Here is a 21169-nt window from a genome sequence, read left to right as displayed (position 1 = left end):
GAATGACTAATGACAGAAAGGCTTTAGTAAACTGTAAGGCTCAGGAAATCAGTCAAAGGATAGGAGTCTTCCAGCTCTAGCGTGTTGGTTACAATCTGGCTCATGTCCATGATGATAGACAGGTAGTACCACTGGGAAAACCATTTAACGGCCTAAGTAAAATGAACAGATAGTTTTACTCCAAGTCCTGCTGGTCAGGCATCCACGTCACTAAAAGAAAATAGATTAACGGAATTGGCATCCAGGACTGGATGAGTCTGGAGCTGGAGTGATCATCCTACTAGAAGAAATGGTGCCTCCCGATAAAGAGAGAGGCACACGGCAGGGCCTAATGTGCAAAGACATGCAATTTCTTGCATGTCTTTGCACATTAGGACATGTTGAATCTGTTCCCTGTCCAGTAAAGGAGTTTACTAAAAGCTTTTGAATTAAAAAAAAAAAAAAGTTAAATAACGTCACTAGTGCACTACTATGCTCTGTTTGAAATGACCCTAACCAAAGTCCCAGAGAATAATTTTTTTGTTGTGCAAGTTCATCCCAGAAAGTGTTTTGTATTATCTGAAGCAAGAATTCACCTGACAGGCAGCAACAAGGGATGGATTCCAGAGTGCAGTTCACAACCCCCATGGACCCATGCAAACTGACTTTGATTTCATTTTACGGTGTTCTTGAGTCTAAGACAGAGGGAACCTCAGCTGGTTAATTCCCAAAGCCCATTAGCTACTGTTTGCAACCTTTCCCCTCGTCCCCACTCCACCAAACCATGTGCAATTATGTAGTATGCGGTCCTGGCTGCTGGATCAATGAGAGATCATTATTTGCGAGATACCATTCAGGAGCGCTCATGTCTTGCCTTGCCTTGCAGATGTCGATGAGTGCGCTACAGAGAACCCTTGCGTGCAAAGCTGCATCAACACCTACGGCTCTTTCCTCTGTCGCTGTGAGCCTGGCTACGAGCTGGGAGCTGATGGGGTCGGCTGCAGTGGTAACATTCAGACTCCTCCTTGAGTTTTCCGTTCTCGTCATTTCTCTTATTCTGTGGGGCAGATCGTTTCATTCATTTTGCAGGGAGAAAAATTACATCTTTCCCTGTTCTAAAAAGTACTCACAATTATTTATTTATTTATTTATTTTGAGTTTATGAACAGATTCTGATTTATTGTGCATTTGAAAAGGAAGATAGTTGTGGACCCAAATACTGTTTAGAACAAGCTGTGGTGTTCTGAAACAAGGTGACCAGTGCAAAGCATTTCACAAATAATTTTAATTTAAAGTAGTCATATTTGGTATTCATTTGATGGTGGCGCTATAAATTAGAACAAAACAAACACGAGTCCTTTTTTCAAGAACCTACATAGACAGGAAAGGGAAAATTTTAAAAGCATCCATCACTTTTTGTGCAGATAAAAATAGTTAATCCATGTAAGCTAGTCGTCTTTATTTTCTTAAAAGGTTTTTAAGAAATGGAAGTAACCAGTGAAGTGATCAGATTTGCTGATAACACTAAATTATTCAAAGTTGTTGGATTGTGAGAAATTGCAAGAGGACCTTGCAAAACTAGGACTCTGGGCATGCAAATGGCAAATTAAATTTAATGTAGACAAGTGCAAAGTTATGCACTGTGAGGTAGATCTTTAAAACATACGCGATCGCATACTTTTGTTGGCGCACCTGGCGCAAACAAAAGTACGCTGGATTTTATAAGATACGCGCATAGCCGCGTGTATCTTATAAAATCCTGGATCGGCGCGCGCAAGGCTGCCGATTTTGGGCAGCCTGTTTTATTCTCCATTCCCGCCCCATTCCATCCACTTTCTTTCGCCCTCCCCTCACCTTCCCCTCCCTTCCCCTACCTAACCCACCCCCCCCGGCCCTATCTAAACCCCCCCTTACCTTTGTCCCTCAATTTACGCCTGCTAGAAGCAGACGTAAATCTACGCGCGCCAGCGGACTGCTGGCGCGCCGTCATCCGACCCGGGGGCTGGTCCGGAGGCCTCGACCACGCCCCTGGGCCGGCGCCGCGGCCCGCCCCCAAAACGCCGCATCCCGCCCCCGAAATGCCGCGTCATTCGGCCCCGCCCCCGACACGCCCCCTTAAAAAAAACCCGGGACTTACGCGTGTCCCGGGGCTCTGCGCGTGCCGGCGGCCTATGCAAAATAGGCACGCGGGGGCCCTGCTCGCGTAAATCCGGGCGGATTTACGCGAGCAGGGCATTTAAAATCCGCCCGTTAGGGAAGAGTAACCCAATTATACCTGCACAATCAGGCTGATTCAGTAAAAGTCACGGGAGAGTGGGCGAGCGCCTGCTCTCCCGGCATGTGCACAGACCACTCTCCTTGTGCGCAATTCAGTATTTAAATGAGGGCCCGCAGTAAAAGGAGGCACTAGGGACACTAGCGCGTCCCTAGTGCCTCTTTTTTGATAAGAGCGGCGGCTGTCAGCGAGTTTGACAGCCGACGCTCAATTTTGCCGGCATCGGTTCTCAAACCCGCTGACAGCCACAGTTTGGAAACCGGACGCTGGCAAAATTGAGCGTCCAGTTTTCAACCTGCGAGCCATGGGCCGATTTTAAATTTATTTAAAAAAATTTTTTTTTTTTACTTTGGGACCTCCGACTTAATATCGCTATGATATTAAGTCGAAGGGTGTACAGAAAAGCAGCTTTACTGCTTTTCTGTATACTTTCCCGGCGCCGGCAGAAATTAACGCCTACCTTTGGGTAGGCGCTAATTTCTGAAAGTAAAATGTGCGGCTTGGCTGCACATTTTACTTAGTGAATCGTGCGGGAATAACTAATAGGGCCATCAAGATGCATCTGCATGTTGATTGGATACGCGTTTTCGACCCCTTACTGAATAAGGGGTAAAGCTAGCGCATCTAAAACGCACGTCCAAATGCAGGTTAACAGTGCGCTCCACCGGACCGGAGTGCACTGTACTGTATCGACCCAATAGCAAGGTTCCACATTAGGCGTCACCACTCAGGAAGTGTCTTTGTTGAAAACACGTTGAAATCTTCTGCTCAGTGTGCAGCAGTAGCCAAGAAAGCAAACAGAATCCTAGGGATTATTAGGAAAGGAATGGAGAATAAAACAGAGAATATCCTAATGCCTTGTATCACTCCATGGTGAGACCTCATCTTGAGTATCGTGTGCAGTTCTGGTCATCACATCTCAAAAAAGATATAGCAGAATTAGAAAAGGTACAGAGAAGGGTGACCAAAATGATGGAACAATTCCCCTATGAGGAAAGGCTAAAGAGGTTAGGAGTCAGGACTCTTCAGCCTATAAAAGGGACGGCTGAGGGTAAATATGATAAAAGTCTATAAAATAACAAGTGGAGTGGAACAAATAAACATTAATCGGTTGTTTACTCTTTCAAAGAGTACAAAACTAGGGGACACACAATGAAGTTATTAGGTGAAACATTTAAAACTAATAAGAGAAAATATTTTTTTATTCAATTCATAATTAAGCTCTGGGATTTGTTGCCAGATAGTGTGATGAAAGCTATGGGGCAGGATTTTAAAAAGGTTACGAGCCTAACTGGCCTCACGCACGCCGGGCCTATTTTAAAAAGGCCCAGCGTCGCGCGTAAAGCCCCAGGATGCGTGCAAGTCCCGGGGCTTTCAAAAAGGGGCAGGGCGGGGTCAGAGGCCTCTGACACAGCGGCCATTTGCCACTGTGTCAGAGGATCGCGGGCCTCCTGGCAGGCGCAAAAGGTAAGATAAAGATTTTGGGAGGGGTTAGAGTAGGGCTGGGGGGGAAAGGTTAGGGGATGAGGTGGGAAGGTTAGGTTAGGGGGAAGGGAAGTTCTCTTCCAAGCCACTCCGATTTCGAAATCGGAACAGCCTCGGAGGGAACGGAGGAAGGCAGCGCGGCTCAGCACGTGCAAGGTGCACAATTGTGCACCCCCTTGCGCGTGCCGATCTATGATTTTATAACTTGCGTGCGCAAGTTATAAAATCGGGCATACATGTATGTGTGCTGGGTAGTGCGTGCACATGTACGTCGCGCGCACTGCTTTTAAAATCTACCCCTATTAGTGTAGCTGCATTTACAAAACGTTTGGACAAATTCTGGAGGAAATGTTCATAAATCATTATTGAGGTAGAGTTGCAGAAATCTCTGAGATAAGCAGCTTGGAATCTATCTAGCCCTTGGGATCCTGCCAGGTACTTCTGACCTGGATTGGCCATGTTTGAAACAAGATACTGGGCTTTGGTCTGACCCAATATAGCAAATGTTATATACTTATGGAGATACCATGCTAAGTAGTGTATAATGAAGCATACATAGTACAGTGAACATAAAACAATAAAAAGCATTTTATGGAAATCTTTATCCAATTCTCTGTGGTCTATTGATGACCTAAGGCTATTTCATAATAATTAAAGGCTTTCCTGTTCCAGGAAGCCTTTGGCGGGTTTTAACATGAGATGTTAGTGCAATTTAACCTTTCGGGCATGGATATATTTTAAATTTGTATTTGAAATGTATATTTTTTTGTGTTATTTTGTACGATATATTTTTTGCACAGCTGGTTCACTATAAGTGAGCTATAAATGATCTTAAATAAGTAAATAGTATTAGGCAAAAACAATTAAATTATCAGATTCTTTTGAAGTGAAATATCTCAAGAAAAGGCCAACCGAAAATAATGGGTTTTCAACTTATTTCTAAATAGTTTATATTCAGTGATAGTAGCTCATTCCATAGGGTGAGGCTGATTACACAGAGAGCTCAACTGCAAGTGGCCTACAATCGCAGGGTCTTAACAGTAGGCAAGTTGAAAAAGACATTTATCCACAGATCTCAAAGCATTCCAAGGAGCATCCTTCACTAGTCTGTCAGCGAAATACGGAGGGCCGTCTGCCTGGAGAGCTTTAAAAACCAGTACTGAAACCTTGAACTGAATCCTTTGTACAACAGGGAGCAGTGCAGTTATTTCAACACTGGTGTGATGTGCTTTCTTACTGGACAGGACACCACTAGACGTGCAGTGGCGTACTGCAACACCTTTAAGGTATTTTGGTAGTCCAATGTATAGTGAACTGCAGTGATCTGCAGTTGTCATGATAAACGCCTTAACAACCAGTAATAGGAATTTCGAAGGATGATTCGTTCCAAGTTTGAAAAAGGCAGATTTTATAACAGTGCCCCATTGAAGCTTGAAGCAAAAAGTGGAATCAACTAAGAAACCAAGATCTTTGGCAGCCTTGGTAAAGGTTCATGGTAGGGTCAAGCAGCTGTGATGGAAACGAATCCTCAGCTGTCTGAAAGTCGTTGCATACTTTCCTAACTTGCACAAACTTCGCGTTTTATTGGGGATAGGGGACGTTTCATGGTGTGTAGCTTAACATTTCCAAAAGGTGTGTGCAGCGATGGCATGCCATTATCTCACCTAACTTTCTGCACTCTTTTTGAATCGCCTAAACGTACACGTACACTTATCTACACGTCGGCTCGATTTTCAAATTCAGTTTCAGTGGAAATCTTCTGTGGGCTTAAAAATAAGTGCGTATGTTTTGCCATTGCGCTCCGTACAGAAAAATTAGATCAGCATGGGGAAAGCACTTTAGAAAATAGGGTTTTGTGCCCAAGGCAAAAAAATAAGCCCTCAGTGAATAGGGTGAAATTGAACGTGGCATCAGAAGTTTTTCCCGTCCTCTTTCTTCTCATTTCTGAGTGTTTAAGGGTAAGGTAATTGTCTAATCTTTACTAGGCAGAGGTTTATCATGGCTTCCCGCAATCAATCCACAGCACCCGGTCTTCCCCAGTGCTCCCCCATCCAGGTACTGGCTGGCCCCTACGGGAGGAGGCTGACATTGTTGTGTGGTCTAGAACGGGCATCTGTAACACATCCACACAACTAAAGGGTCTCCTGGAAATGGGGATGATAGGCTAGAGCAGTAAAGAATAAAATAAAAAACATAAAACATATCTGTTATAAGTAATATAAGCAAAATCAGCGCATGCACATTTGCACAACACATTTAGACTTTCATGCTCTATAGGAGACAGAAACCCATGTCATTATAGTAAAAAAAAAAAGAATATATTAGCATTGGAAAAGATAGAAATAAATTATCTTTTTGCAGCTTATAACCAGAAACCCATAAATCATATCCTTTCTCTCAGTTCAAGCAAATTAAAATGGAGTTTCCAAAATCCTCATCCAAATTCTGGCCAGAATGTTACCATATGATTTTTCATTTCAAACTCATGGCATTACCAAATATTTAAGACGAACCGCCCTGCAGTCCAATTACTCCAACTGAGTGGTGAAGGAAGTTGCAAGACGATTGGGAAACCCACAATGACCTCCTAACCAAAATAAAATAAAATAGTATTCCCCTCTCTTCTGAATAAAATCATGATAAATCTTCCAGTTATTTATTTAAAATCAGTTTGCCTAATGCTTATAGGATGTACGGAACTGTGCTTCTCCTGTTTATCTAAAAAATGAACTAAAATAAAAGCAAGATTTATCTAAAAATCACCTTTCTTACAAAATAACAACAAGCTATGCTTGTTCCAGTTATTGGATAAAGGCAGCCCAATAGCAAATTCCCTGCAGCCAAGAAAATCTTTTTTCTTTCTAAAGCCCAAAATCAAGCTGCAGGTAATCTCACCTCATGGATATTTCACCCTCTCTCTCTCACTGTCTGAAACAGAGGCAAACCCATCTTTTGTAAGTAATTACTTAAAAATTCTCATTAGAATTCAGTCCCTTGCCTCTTATTATCTACAGGGATGAATGGGAAATAAGTTAACCAAGCTCTGATGCAAAATTTTGCCATTCTCCAGTTTGAATTTCAACTTGTCTGAGGAATGCCAAAGAAAAGTTAATTATAATAAAGTATAATAGGTTCCCTGCACTCCTGGACTGTCTTCAGGGTGGCAGTGTTGGCTAGCAAATGGCTTTCAGTCATTAGGGTCACTGACATCCTTTGCAATTGCTAGGTACTAAGGCTTCTTCTTCTCCCCCAGCTTATTAGCTCTTCAAAGGGAAAGTACAAACCTTGATTGCCATCATAAAACAAGAGTTAATTTCCTTTCTTTTGTCTTTCAAAAGAATATTTGTATCTCCTACAAATTTGACATTTCCTGACTTCAAAAGAAGTGGCCCAGGGGCTGTTTCATTTCCATTTGTTACTAAAACGACCCTTAGCCAGGCATAGGAAAAAAACAGTTTTAAATGAACCTAACTCACTAACTTATATTAAGGTTTTCCCAGGCCGGTGTTGTGGGATCTGGTGTCAGGAATAGTTACATTTACATAGGTGAATAGAAGTGAGGAGAAGACCAGAGGTGTTTGGAGTTCTACCATCTTTTAATTGCTTAAATTCACCAGTTTTATAGTACAGGGAGAAATCCTTACTAGATCAGCACTTTTCCCTTACTTCTAACTACATCAGAGAGCAGGTGAGGGGGTGAGTTATCTGGGTAAAATAAAAAAATGTAACTTTATCCAGATACGTCTGCTGCTGAATACACTCAGATAAAGTTATGCACAGGGACAGTAACTTTCAAAGGGGCTCACGGGTGCACTTTCATGCACAGGCATGGGCATAGGGATGTGAATCGTTTTAGGACGATTAAAATTATCGTCCGATAATTTTAATATCGTCTTAAACCGTTATGGAACACAATACAATACAGATTCTAACGATTTATCGTTATAAATCGTTAGAATCGTGAGCCGGCACACTAAAACCCCCTAAAACCCACCCCCGACCCTTTAAATTAAATCCCCCACCCTCCCGAACCCCCCCCCCCCCCAATAACTTAAATAACCTGCGGGTCCAGCGGCGGTCCGGAACGGCAGCGGTCCGGAACGGGCTCCTGCTCCTGAATCTTGTCGTCTTCAGCCGGCGCCATTTTCCAAAATGGCGCCGAAAAATGGCGGCGGCCATAGACGAAAAAGATTGGACGGCAGGAGGTCCTTCCGGACCCCCGCTGGACTTTTGGCAAGTCTCGTGGGGGTCAGGAGGCCCCCCACAAGCTGGCCAAAAGTTCCTGGAGGTCCAGCGGGGGTCAGGGAGCGATTTCCCGCCGCGAATCGTTTTCGTACGGAAAATGGCGCCGGCAGGAGATCGACTGCAGGAGGTCGTTCAGCGAGGGTTCCGGCGCCTCGCTGAACGACCTCCTGCAGTCGATCTCCTGCCGGCACCATTTTCCGTACGAAAACGATTCGCGGCGGGAAATCGCTCCCTGACCCCCGCTGGACCTCCAGGAACTTTTGGCCAGCTTGTGGAGGGCCTCCTGACCCCCACGAGACTTGCCAAAAGTCCAGCGGGGGTCCGGAAGGACCTCCTGCCGTCCAATCTTTTTCGTCTATGGCCGCCGCCATTTTTCGGCGCCATTTTGGAAAATGGCGCCGGCTGAAGACGACAAGATTCAGGAGCAGGAGCCCGTTCCGGACCGCTGCCGTTCCGGACCGCCGCTGGACCCGCAGGTTATTTAAGTTATTTGGGGGGGGGTTCGGGAGGGTGGGGGATTTAATTTAAAGGGTCGGGGGTGGGTTTTAGGGGGTTTTAATGTGCCGGTTTTTCGATTTTTCGATTTTTAACGACCCGCAGGTTATTTAAGTTATTTGGGGGGGGTTCGGGAGGGTGGGGGATTTAATTTAAAGGGTCGGGGGTGGGTTTTAGGGGGTTTTAATGTGCCGGTTTTTCGATTTTTCGATTTTTCGATTTTTAACGATTTTTAACGATTTTTCACGATATTTTACCCCCCCAAACGGCAACAATACGATTCCCTCCCCCTCCCAGCCGAAATCGATCGTTAAGACGATCGAGGACACGATTCACATCCCTTGCGCCCAGGGACGCAGCTATTTTATAACATACGCACACATGCGTGCTGCGCTTATGTTACAAAATAGCATAGGCGCGCATACATGTGCACTTTATTTTGAAACTGAGTGCGCACAGCCACACACACCTGCATACGAGCCACTCAAGTCCACGTCATGACCAGTTTCACCAGTTTTGTCTACCAGTTTGCTCAGACTAGAGGTAGGTCCTCCGAAACCCCCCTGGTTTAATAACCTGCACTTCCCCCAGTTACCCCAGGCCCTTTAAACACCCCAGAAATGGCTGTGTTTTGTTTTTTTTAAGTTACACCTCCTTCATAGCAGAAGTAAAGTTAAGCGTCACTGGACCTGGGAGCACACCCAGGTGTGTATTTACGCACACGTCGCCTGGCCCCACTCTGGCATGCCTACGCCCCCGCTCAAACCCTGCCCGTTTTTGAATCGGCTTGAGATATTTGCGTATCGGAAGGCGGCTTTTAAAGTCTGGTGTTCGAGCGCATCTCCCAATTTTGGCGCGCGCCCGGCTTTTAAAATCCACCATATAACTTTAGGGCTGTTATTTTTCCAACCGGACTTATGCGCATAAATTTAGCTTGCCAGCACTCAATATCTATGCTCCTCAGCTGAAGTTTATCCCCATCCCTGGAAAGCCTCCCGACACTGCCTCTTTTTATCCAGATAAATTTCTGTGCACATAATGAGTTGCACACACACAATTTATCTGCTAAGCCGGGGGAAATAAATCTTGATTTTTGTCCCACTAACTCCAAACGCTAGCCAGACAAAGCCTTTGCATACTGAGGATATCATTAAACCCCACCATCTCTTTTTCCTTGAAAAATTTGTCCAACTTACTTTTGAAATGATTTAGTGTTCCTGCCATAATCATCAGCTTTGGAAACATGTTCTATGATTTCAGCTTTCTGAGTAGAATATCCTTCCTCTAAAAGTAGTAAAATCTATTTTCTTTTGACTAAAAGGATACCCTCTGATTTTGTTTTATTAGCAATTTTATTATTATTATTATTATTATTATTATTATCATTTCTTTACTGATGTTATTTATTTTGATGATGATAGTGTTGATGTATATGCTGTCTTTGTTATTTATGTATTTATATAGCCTGCTCTAAGAGCACAATAGAAAAAGGTCAAATTATCAGATACTAAACAATAAACAATTGTTTGTTGCCCTGGGGGATATTAAAAGGTCCATTCATATACAAATACATTTTTGAAATGTAATTAATTCCCTTATCCCTACCCTCTCAAAAATGTCTGCTAAAGAAAATAATCCCTTCTTGCATAATCTTTCGGTGCATCTCTGTAACCTGCATTGGTTTAGTGGTCCTGGATATCTTTATTGAAGAAGGGTCATCAGATTGAACCCCATGATCCAAATATGAGAGGATGAGGGCCTTGAGCAATGGTGGGTTGATATCTTGGTCCCTGGCTTCCACACTATCAAATGCATGCCAACATTTACCCAGATTTGCCTGACACTGCGTGGCTTTGTACCCCAACTTCCAACTCGTTATTGGCTAATAGACCACTGACTTTTTCCTACTTAATCCTGAAAAGAACCTTTCTCTTCTGAGTATGCTGCACCTATCTGTTCTTCTGCCCTAAATGCTCTATCCCTGCACTTGTCCAAACTAAATTTCATCTGCTAGCTTTCTGCTCATTTGGCCTTTAGGGTATCCCATGCCCTCTGTAAAACCAGTGATTCCTGCAATTAATGTCAATGTGATGTAGCTTGGTATCATCTGGAAAAGGATCAATATCATTGCATATACTATCCTCCGTATCGTTGATGGGCAGGACAATTTAAAAAGCCATTTATCTGGGTAAAAGTATGCATGTTCCACCTTCCACATCCTTTTACCTGCATCTTTCCAGTGGCTTTCCCGGAGGAGGGGTTAGGAAGGGGGAGGCAATGACACATGTAGGTCTGGCTGGAAAAAGCAGACTCACGGACCTCTATGGGCGTTTTTTCTCCCGGGGCAATTTTCAAAGGGAAGGCTATGCAGTAGAGTCTTTTCCTTTGGAGAACTGGTGCAAAATCCATAGGGCAAAGCACCCATGGACTTTGCACCTGCCCGGATGGTTTTGCAAATTGCCCCCCAAAATTACGTGGCAGCAGTTCAGCACCAAGCAGTGGTGCATTTGGTGCTTTCTAGGTAATTGTTAGATAATTTACTTCAAAGTAGAGAAGCCATTTCAGCGTTCTGCTTCTAGCCACCTCCTGATGTGCAGTCACAATGATGTCCATATTCAAAAAAACATTTAGATGAGTAACTTAATAGTTATCCGCCTAAATGGATTATCCGGCTAATAAGATATCTGGCTAGAATGTAGTTGCCTAACTTAGGGGCGTTCCAGGGACATAACTGGGAGGAGTTGAATTAGCCAGCTATGTTAACCGGTTAACTCCGATATTCAGAGTTAGCCGGATGACTTAGGATAAGTCTGGTCGGGCCAAAGAGCTGTCCTAAAGTTAGCCGGCTATAGTTAGCCGGCTAACTTTAAGATAGCCAGCCATATTGAATAGTGCGGTTTCGCTATTGAATTGCTAGCCGCACTGTGTCTGAATATGAAAAATCTGCTGTTCTGTCCTGGTGGGTTTTTTTTTCTGTTTGAGCCACTTTAGGAGCATTGGAGTAATGACATTTTCTGGCGAGGGGAGGAGGATTACGGTCCTGTCTTGGCGGGCACTGGCAGTGTGATGGACAGCGTGCGAGGGGGGAACATTTTTGAAAATGAGAGACGCTTCTTGGCGCACTGTTTCCTGGACAGCTTTTCCCTTCTCATTGACGTTTGCTCCACCCTAGATATGGACGAGTGCAGCTTCTCGGAATTCCTCTGCCAGCACAAATGCGTGAACCAGCCCGGCACTTACTTCTGCTCCTGTCCTTCCGGCTACAGTCTGCTCGACGACAGCAGGAGCTGCGAAGGTAAGAAGCCCCCCCCCCCCGACCCACGTGGCACCTTCGGACAGAGGCAGCCTTTGGAGGCGCCGTGATTCCGAGGGCATGGTGCTGGGCCTCGTTATTTTATTAGGATGGCCTCCGGGGCAAGGGACTGCTGTAGCGCTGGTGAAGAGAAAGTAAATCAGAAAGTTTTCCTTTCTTGGACGTGAAGAAAGATGGAGAAGGGAAGGGTGGAGCTGAGAGCAGATAAAATCATTTGAAGTGGTTTTGCTGTAGGTGGCATGGCTCGAATGCTCAAGCATAGAAATTTGATGGAGGGTGAGTTTTATAGCCACATCTGCCCTGTTGTACACTGCCAGCCCCCCAGGGAAGACTCACACTGAATATGGTCACAAGAGGAAACTACAACTGCGATGTTCATCAACAATATCAAATGTGAATATCTGCAGACCTGGACCATAGTTTAGTGACTGCTATCTAAAATTAAAGTGAATTGTCTGGTTACAGCATTACCAGCCCTGGATTTGTCAACAGGCACCCATTATGTTTGTGCCTAGGGTGGCAAACATTTAGGGCTGGCAGGCTGGCTAAGATTTGCCGCCGTCCAGATCTGTTGAAGCTCATTCACCAGAGAACAGCTCTCTGTTACCCTGCAATAGATCCTTACAGAAGACGGGGGAGTGAAAATACCAAAAGTGCCTAGAAGCGAAAAAAATCCGATCTCCGTCCCTGAGCATTATGTAAAAATGTATTCATTTCTGCTCTCAGTGGTAAAGCAAGATCCAGAGTGACTGTAGCGTAAGTTCTGCTGCAGCGTGAAGGGGCATCTGATTGCTCAGCACAGCCAGGCCCCGAGGTTATGCTAAATGGTAAAATGTATGAATTCATTCTGGAAGTCTGATTAGTCACCATTTTTAAATTAGAAATGAGTCCGGTCTATGTTGGTCAAATCAAATGTCTCCAGAACCTATTTGTACATATTTCAAGCTTTTCCATTCCAGTGCAGACTTCCAAGACTGCTGGGCCTTTTAATATTTCAAAAAGATTGATTCATAAAGAAAGATAATTATCATATTTTTTGGGGTTTTTTTGTGTTTTTTTTTTTTTAAATATCTGCTGGTTTTGCATTTCAGATATCAATGAGTGTGATCATAGGAACCACACGTGTACGGTGCAGCAAACCTGTCTCAACATCCCAGGGACATATAAATGTCTCGCTCCAGTAAAATGTGAGGATCCGTATATACCCATCAATGACAAGTGAGTGACCTGTTCCCAGGAGGCAAGTAAGAAATCCGTGCGAGCTGCATTATTCTAAAATGTAAATTAAAAAAAATAAAAAAATCAATCCATCGTAATGCCGGAGCACAGCGATAGCAAACTCTTCGAAACATAACTGGGGAGGAACCATGCAATAAGACTTAAAGAAAATCCAAATCCTTCTGCTAATGCGGATCCCAGAGCTGGCCCTGTGACTCTGGCCGCATCACTCTGTGCAACGGCATCCAATGAGCTGCCAGGCCTGTGCAGACCGTGGAGTGGCGAACTGGAGGCCGGGAGGAGTGAGAATGGCAGATGCTGCTGCCCCCTACTGGCCAACCAGAGGTGCTAAGGATGCACCTCTGAGGAGGGGAGGGTGTCCCTCCAGCCCTGGGGCTGGAAAAAGTTATCTTATCCGCCCAGTCAGGAGTCAGACTATCTAGGGATGGTTGAGGGTGCTAGAGAAACTCCCAGGCAACAGCATAAAAAAGGCAAAGAAAAAAATACATTTTTTAAAAAAGAAATTGGGGAATCATTTTAAAGAAACAAATTTAAAAATCCCAAGGCTGGCAACGTTAATTGGTGGCTAACAGTGTCAACACAACTTACATAAGAATGGCAAAAAATGTGGATCGCGTTTTGACGCAAGTTACCTGTATCAAGGGGTTAACAACAAGGGTGTACGCCAAAAAATGTTAACAGTACTGTGGTTTTATTCTTCCAATAAATAACATTTAAAAGAAGAATCAAGTTGCTCTAATGATAGATTGTATGTCACAGTGAGACAAAGTTACACGCACAGTAAGTAGTGATTGACCAAGTGTGTTGGCCAAGTGTGTTGGCCTTTGTCAGAATGTCACAGAAGTAATGCAACCCCCTTCGTTCATGGGCTTAGAGGTCTGCGGCTTGACAATGACGAGCATGAGGGCCATCCCTTCTGGTCTGCAAGTTTGTTTTATTGTTGCAAAAAATTTCCAAAATCAAAAACTTTCACCTTCTGAGGAAGGTGTGCTGGGGAGGGGGGAAGGGGGGGGGGGTGACGCAGCTAAGATGGCGGCGACCTCCCACACCTAATCAGCAGCGATTGTTTTAATCACGTGAAGCCTTGCTTTGCCCCCTTCTTTGCCACGACTTTGATTTGGTAACAGAGGTTTTTCAAGTCGGCGAAGACCCTTGTTCCTTGTAGCAAAACCCCCGGTACAGGGGGATCTGTGGCCGGGCAATCGACGCGTGCACGCAGACTGGAAAAGTTACAAAAGGTGACAGGCATTCTCTGTGCGCGTGTGCTTGTACACAGGCGTGTCGCACGCCGTGCACTAGCAGCCTTTGCTGCAGCAGCTGGATTCCTCACACTGTGACTGCACTGGGCTCTGTTGGCCTGTGCTGATTCCGTGGGCGTTTCCATTTTCTTCCTGCCAAAACTGCTTTCCAGTTGATTTATTTTTCAGATGTGTGCACACAAGGGTCTGAGCATTTTTGTTTTAAATGCTGGTATATTGGGGGGAGAAGGGGGGGGAGGGGTTCCAACTACTTTTGAAAGAATTTGAAGCCAAGCATTTGGCACTATGAACGATTTTTTGTTTTTTTCTCTGGGGGGGGTGTGGGTTTGTTTATTTATTTATTTATTTATTTATTTGGGTTTTTTGAGGCTGATTCCAGGTGTGAATTGGTCTGCTCTTTCATTGCCTTTTATTTTTCTTGGCATGTTCTGCACCACATTGTGAGCCCTTTAAAAGGGCTCAGAGGCCCTTTTCTTTCTAGGAATATATCCCGTAGAGAGATTTCATAATCATGAATCCATTGCCCGCAGTGAGTAGGCTTTGGATACAGACGATGCCAGGGGATGCTTGCAAGCAGTTTGGTGTTTTCTGTTTTTCCAGATTAGGTAAGGAAAAATAAACTTCTGGGGTTTTTTGGGGGAAGGAGGGGAGTTTTAGGGTTATTAGATTTGAGCACCAAATTCCTACAGAGGTGAAAGTGAGTAGTAATTGTGGTTAGCATCGGGTTGTGGTGATTTCCCAGGCAGCTGCTTGGGAAAGGTGTGGCTGGCAAGCTTTTCTGTGCTGTCTAATGATTTAAAGCAAACCAAACCAGCGATGGCAAGTCTGACACTGGCGCGCGAGTGCACTTGTACACATGTAGGCCGGTTCGCACCAAAGGCAGCGGCCATATTATAATTTACGCGTGTATATGCACGCATGTTATAAAATAGGCTGTTCGCACGTACATGTGTGCGTGCAAATGCCACCTCTAACTGCATAAGTGGGGGGGATTTTAGTAGACACGCGTGCCAACGCCATCTATAGCATTAGTAAAGTTACCCAGCAGGGGACCTGGGTGCGTGTTTGTGCGCATAAATCCTTAAAACGCGCACATTTTATGTTAAAGTCCCGGAATGCCCAGACCACGCCCATTCCCCGCCCACTTTTTTTTGCAACTTCTTATTTGTGCGCATACCGGGAGATACGGGTGTATTCAGTCGCCTCTTAAAATCTGTGTGGCACATGCCGGCCAGACATACTTGCATATTTCCTGGTTTTGGCGCGCGCTGGTTTTTTAAAATTCACCCCTAAACCTTTTACTCCTATTGGTGATTGTGCTATGATAGTTGTGTATGTAGGGGATGGAGTGTGTGGTGTGAGGGGGCGGGGCATCTTCGTCTCAGTTCTCCTGAATGTTCTGTACTGCGTGTTTATCATGTCCCTTATGCTACAGCAAAGTCGATCGGAAAGGATAAGAGTGAGAATGAAATCCTGCATTTCTCATGTGCTGCCGAAATACTTATGCCTTAATTTTTTTCGTTTTACGGGAATGGGGCAAGAAGAAAGAATTCAGGTATAAATTCCTCTGATGAGCTGTATGTAAACCCATCTATAACAGGTGTTACATAAATAACTCCACCTCTCAGCTGTGTGATTTAGAACGGGCATGAATAACATGCCAAGGCAATTAAAGGATCTCCCAGGCATGGGGAGTAGAGGCTGGAGTAGGCAAAAAATGCAATAAAATATAAAAACCCACAAAATATTGCTATTACAAGTAAATATAAGCAAAACCATGCAGACTTGCATAACACATTTAGACTCCTATACTCTCTAGAAGACAGAAGCCCATTGCATTGGAAAAGATGGAAAAATTAGCTTTTTGTAAATTATAAACAGAAAAGCCACAAACCCTGCCCTTTCTCTCAGTTTTCCGTTCAAGCAAATTAAAATGAAATTCCCATTTAAATTCTGGCCAGAATATTAGCATATGCTCTGTTTAATCTCACATGATTGACGAATACTTTAGATGAATCTCTCTACAGTTCAGTTGCTCCAACTGACTGATGATGGAAATCGCCTGGGGAATCTGCACCAAAATGACATAAAAATGTACTTCTCTATTCTGAATAACAAATTTCCTGCTCTGTTCTGAGTAACACATTTTCTGAATAGTCTCTAAAATGAAGTTTGCCCAATACTAATAAAGGTAAATTTTTAAAAAGTTGCGCATGGAACCAGCATATATATGTGCAAATATCACGTACTCACGCATATGCTGTTTTATAAACATATGATTCAAATAAGGGTTCACATGCAAATATACACGTGTAAAAAGAAGTGTAGTCTAGTGGTGTTCTGGGGCGGGGCCAACATTTATGCATGTAATTTGCTATTTTAGAAGAGTCTTACATGTGTAGATTTGGCAACTTACGTAAGTGATATTGAATGTCTTTACTGTGAAGTACTGAGTGGGAGGTATGGGTGAACTGGGGAGAGCTCAGACTGAAGAACCAGGAAGGTCTCAATGACCTGGAGAAGGACAGGGCAAACTGGTGGATTCATTGGTAAAATTGGTCATTTCACTCATGCGCATATGTTAGAAAATTTGCAGACTTTCACATGTAAAAAAACGACTTACCCGAGGTAAGTGCTACTTTCTCTGCAATCTAATTTGACAAGACCAGAAACCAGGACATTACAAAAATCCAGGGAGGACGACTCAGAACCAACGTCAGGAAATATTTCTTCAAGGAGAGGGTGGCGGATGCCTGGAATGCCCTTCTGGAAGAGGTGGTGAAGACAAAAACAGAGAAAGATTTCAAAGGGGCCTGGGATAAATGCTGTGGATCCCTAAAGACTACAGGATGGAAATGAAGAAAGGAGTGCCTGGGGGTAACGTGCTGGTGCGGCAGCTAATACCCTTAACCAATAAGCCTTCATACTCTTGATGCAACTCCATCATTGCTCTCTGCTCAATGGCAGGGGGAGAAGAGGAAAAGGGGAATTAGATTGTCAGCAACCAACAAGGACATTGAATTTTATGGTCAGGGAAAACAATTAAGCATAGGGGTAACTTGCTGATGAGGCTGTTACTACCCTTAACCAATAAGCCTGATACTTTTGATGCTACTCCAACATTGCTCTCTGCTTCAATGGCAGGAGGTAACAGGGAATAGGACTCAGATGGTAACCAACAAGGGCCCTGACTTTGACGGTCTGGGAAACTGATAAGTATAAGGGTGACCTGTATGGCACGGCAGATGCTACCATAAGCTTGCTGGACAGACTGGATGGACCATTTGGTCCTTTTCTGCCATCATTTTATGTGTAAAGTCTCCACACATATATGTTTTTCAAACAGTAGTTCAGTACCACTTAGCCACATAGATTCACATGTCATCACTTAGCTGGATAAATCTTTAAAAACACTACTTAACCAGCTGACAGGGTCATTCATCAAAATGCGTTATGGCGTTAATGCATGCGATAACGCATTAGCGCCATAATGCATGCGATAATAGTAGCGCATGGCGTGAATGCAAATTTTTGGAAGTGGTGGAATCAGGGAGGTGTTTGGGTAGGATTTATGAAAATGAGGGGCAATATTGCACCTTGTGATAGCATAATGCTTGCTGTTGTGTGGTTTTAATGCTGGAAATAACTACACCTTTTTTCTTAGTGTTAAGCTTTGTGATATGCCTGAAATGGGTGTAACTTAATTTGTGATACATTTTTAGAATTGTAGTTTGGCCATTTCTGGGCTTGAGAGGAGAGTGAGAGTGAGAGTCTCTAGAGAGTTGCTCACAGTGTGCAACTATTTATATCTCTATAGGAGGGCCATCTAATAGCTCGAGGTGATGTGTTGGTGGTGGTTTAGGTTTTTGGGGCCAGTTTCCCATGCAGAGTGAGACGTATGAACAGCACAGTACACCTTGGTGAAGATTTGACATCATTTGGAGGGAGGAAAGTCTCACATAGATGAAATTTTGTACTATGTTATCTCACCTAGCTTGATGGTACTATGAAGGCCTTAAACATAGGTTCTCTTTCTCTCTCTCTCTCACAGACAGAGTGCAATAAGTTTACTATTCTACCCACGCAAAGCAATAGGTGGTCACAGGCATTATTAACACATTTTGATGAATCTAGGGGTAAGTAAGATAGCTGGAAAGGTCTTAAAGAGAGCTACTTAAATAATAAATAAAGGGCTTCTTCTGATCGTCCGATTCTCATTGTCTTTACTGTATCACTTCCTAAGACTTATCCAGTTAACTTGAATATTCATGCATATTTCTTAAATACATGCAAATCTTGCAGGGAAGAATTATGCATATTTTATAATCTGCATGTACACGATTTGCACAGGTTATAAAATAATGGGGCAGATTTGTGCGTGGCCATACACGTGCATATATGGATGCATGCACAGGTCTTTTAACGTTATTCTCCAAGTATGTCTAGACCACCATAACACCATTCAGGTAGCTAGAAAATATACAAACCATATTTATCTAAAAATCACCTTAATTACTCTTGTTAAAAAAAACAACCCAACACCAAAAAGGCACAGAGGATAACTGCCACCCTGTTTGCGCATGGAAAGAGATGTGAAAAAACTTCGGAAGTAGATAAAGGCAATTCTGTTTATTGAAGCCTTTGGAGATATGTGAATTTTGTAATTTTTTAAAAATCCTATTTTTATTGCATTTGGTTGTTTTGTTTTATTAATTGTTCTGTTTAATCAATAATGTATGTTAAAATTGTAATCCGCATTGAATACTGCAGATGCTGTGGACTATAAGAACTTTTAATAAAATAAATAAATCAAACAACTGCACATGGCAGCATATACATGATATATATATGGCCGCACACAGATTTACAGTATTATTGTATAACCCGCACGTATCAAAAATACGCATATCTTTACCCAGCAACATACGCACATTTGTATGCTTATGTATGAATGCATTCAATGCACTGAATGTGCATACTTTCCCTATCTATTTAAAAAATACTCGCATAAATCAGTATATTTTAATACAGGCACGTGTAATTGAAATGACCAGTTTTACAGATTACTCCACCAGCTTGCCCAGTCCTTCTTCATGTCATTGAGACCCTCCTGGTTCTTCAGCCTGAGCTCCACACAGTTCACCTAGACCTGCCACCTAATGCACAATTAATAGATTTAATATCACTTATGCAAGATAATTAGCAAATGTAAAATTGGGAAATTGGCAATTCTATGCACATGTTTTTTAAAATTGCAGCTTATGTGCATAAATGTTGGCCTGCCCCAGACACCCCCTTTTTATGCATGTATATGTGCACATGAAAGCAAAAATACACGCTATGTTTGATGTTTATAAAATAGCATGTATGCAAGTAGATGCTACTTACACATGTTTATGTTAATTTGTATACGAATAGCTTTGAAAAATCACCGCAGGCTTGTTTCAGCTAACTGAATAAGAAAGCAGCAAAACACTTTTTTTTCCCCCCTTATCGTCCGTAGCCAAGTGCAGGTAACATCTCACCTCATAACCATATCCCTCTGTCTCTGCCTCTATTCAGATAAAACTCCTGTTTTCAAAGAGACAGCTGTGATTAGTAGTCAATCTTATTAGTAGTTGATATCTTGTCTATTATTGGCTACAAACCAACTACTGAAAGATCATTGGTATGGGTTCAATTATGAATACATGAATTATAGAAATTGTGAAACCCAACCTTATTTAATTTAATTAAATTTCAACACAACCAGCACCTACTGACTTATTCAACTTCTGGTGCAAACCAAAACATTTTTTAAGGGTGAAGGTGGTGGTTTCACATGTTTTAAAGTTATAGCCATCCAGGCTATACCGCTCTTATTTTTAATCATAAACACATCGACCCTCCTCTTACTTTATATTTCAATTGTTGTGCCAAGTGTGTGGAAATTTACCAAATTATCGTGCCATCTAACTAAACTTTTATTGTGCTTATCTGTTGAGCCAAACAAAGCTTCCTAAGTTCCTAATGACCGCCCCCACAATTACTTAGCTTTAGGATCATGGCATCTCTTTAACTCAGTTCATTCATCGATTCACCCACGACTTGTACAAGTTTCGAAGCCAATTCTTTTTCAAGGGTTGTCCTGACGTTACCACAAAATTGTTCCTTCGCTGCTGGAATAAAGTTCACTCTCAAATCACATAGGTGCTCACTCGCCTCCTCCCCAGCACATTAATGGCGGTCTAATGCTCTCAATCTTACTCTAGAGTTTTAAAATCACCTGGGTTTTCAAGAAGAACCAATCAGCAAATGCCTCATACCAAAGACATCCAATCCACTTGCTCAACAACTTATTCAACTTACCAGAAGTTGAATAAGTCGGTAGGTGCTGGTTGTGTTGTTATTGGTTACAGGCAAGTATCGCTTACCTTAACTGTGATGCAAAAGTATGCCATTTGTGAGTTTAATTCTAAGTATTATCCAGTTCTATAAAAGAAAAGTAAATTATAACATCCTCCTCCCTTACTGGAGTGCCCTTATGGGGGCAGTATAGTCTAGAAAATAGCATAGCACTGGCTTTCAGCCAATAAAACCCTTTGCTAGGATCAAAGTCTTTCCCATTGACTTCAAAGGAGAGTACTGGCTCTCGATAGCCCACCATAAGCAGGAACTGATTACTCTTCCTTTGTCTTTCAAAGAACATTTATTTATTCCCCTCTACATATTCCTGACTTTGAAAGAAATGGACAGAAGCTGTCTCCTTTATTATTTAAATTATACCTTAGCTTATCAGGGAACATTTTTTAAATGAATACATGTGCTTAAGCCGTTGACTTACAAGTGCAAAAGAGATTATATTATGCTGGCTTTGAAAATACAGGGGAACCAGCAGAG

At 42.9% G+C, this 21169-nt stretch overlaps 1 protein-coding gene across 1 annotated transcript in view; it reads left to right on the top strand.

Annotated features, from left to right (window-relative positions):
* Nucleotides 1–21169, top strand: part of FBLN5 (fibulin 5) — a 97050-nt gene that overhangs the window by 69497 nt on the left and 6384 nt on the right. Inside the window, 3 exon segments of the mRNA XM_029597812.1 lie at nucleotides 866–985; nucleotides 11652–11774; nucleotides 12884–13010. Coding sequence (XP_029453672.1) covers nucleotides 866–985; nucleotides 11652–11774; nucleotides 12884–13010 — 370 coding nt within the window.

The sequence above is a fragment of the Rhinatrema bivittatum genome, chromosome 4, assembly GCF_901001135.1.
Source record: "Rhinatrema bivittatum chromosome 4, aRhiBiv1.1, whole genome shotgun sequence".
Taxonomy (NCBI): Eukaryota; Metazoa; Chordata; class Amphibia; order Gymnophiona; family Rhinatrematidae; genus Rhinatrema; species Rhinatrema bivittatum.
Note: the sequence above shows the minus strand (reverse complement) of the source record. Positions and strands in the feature narration are given on the sequence as shown.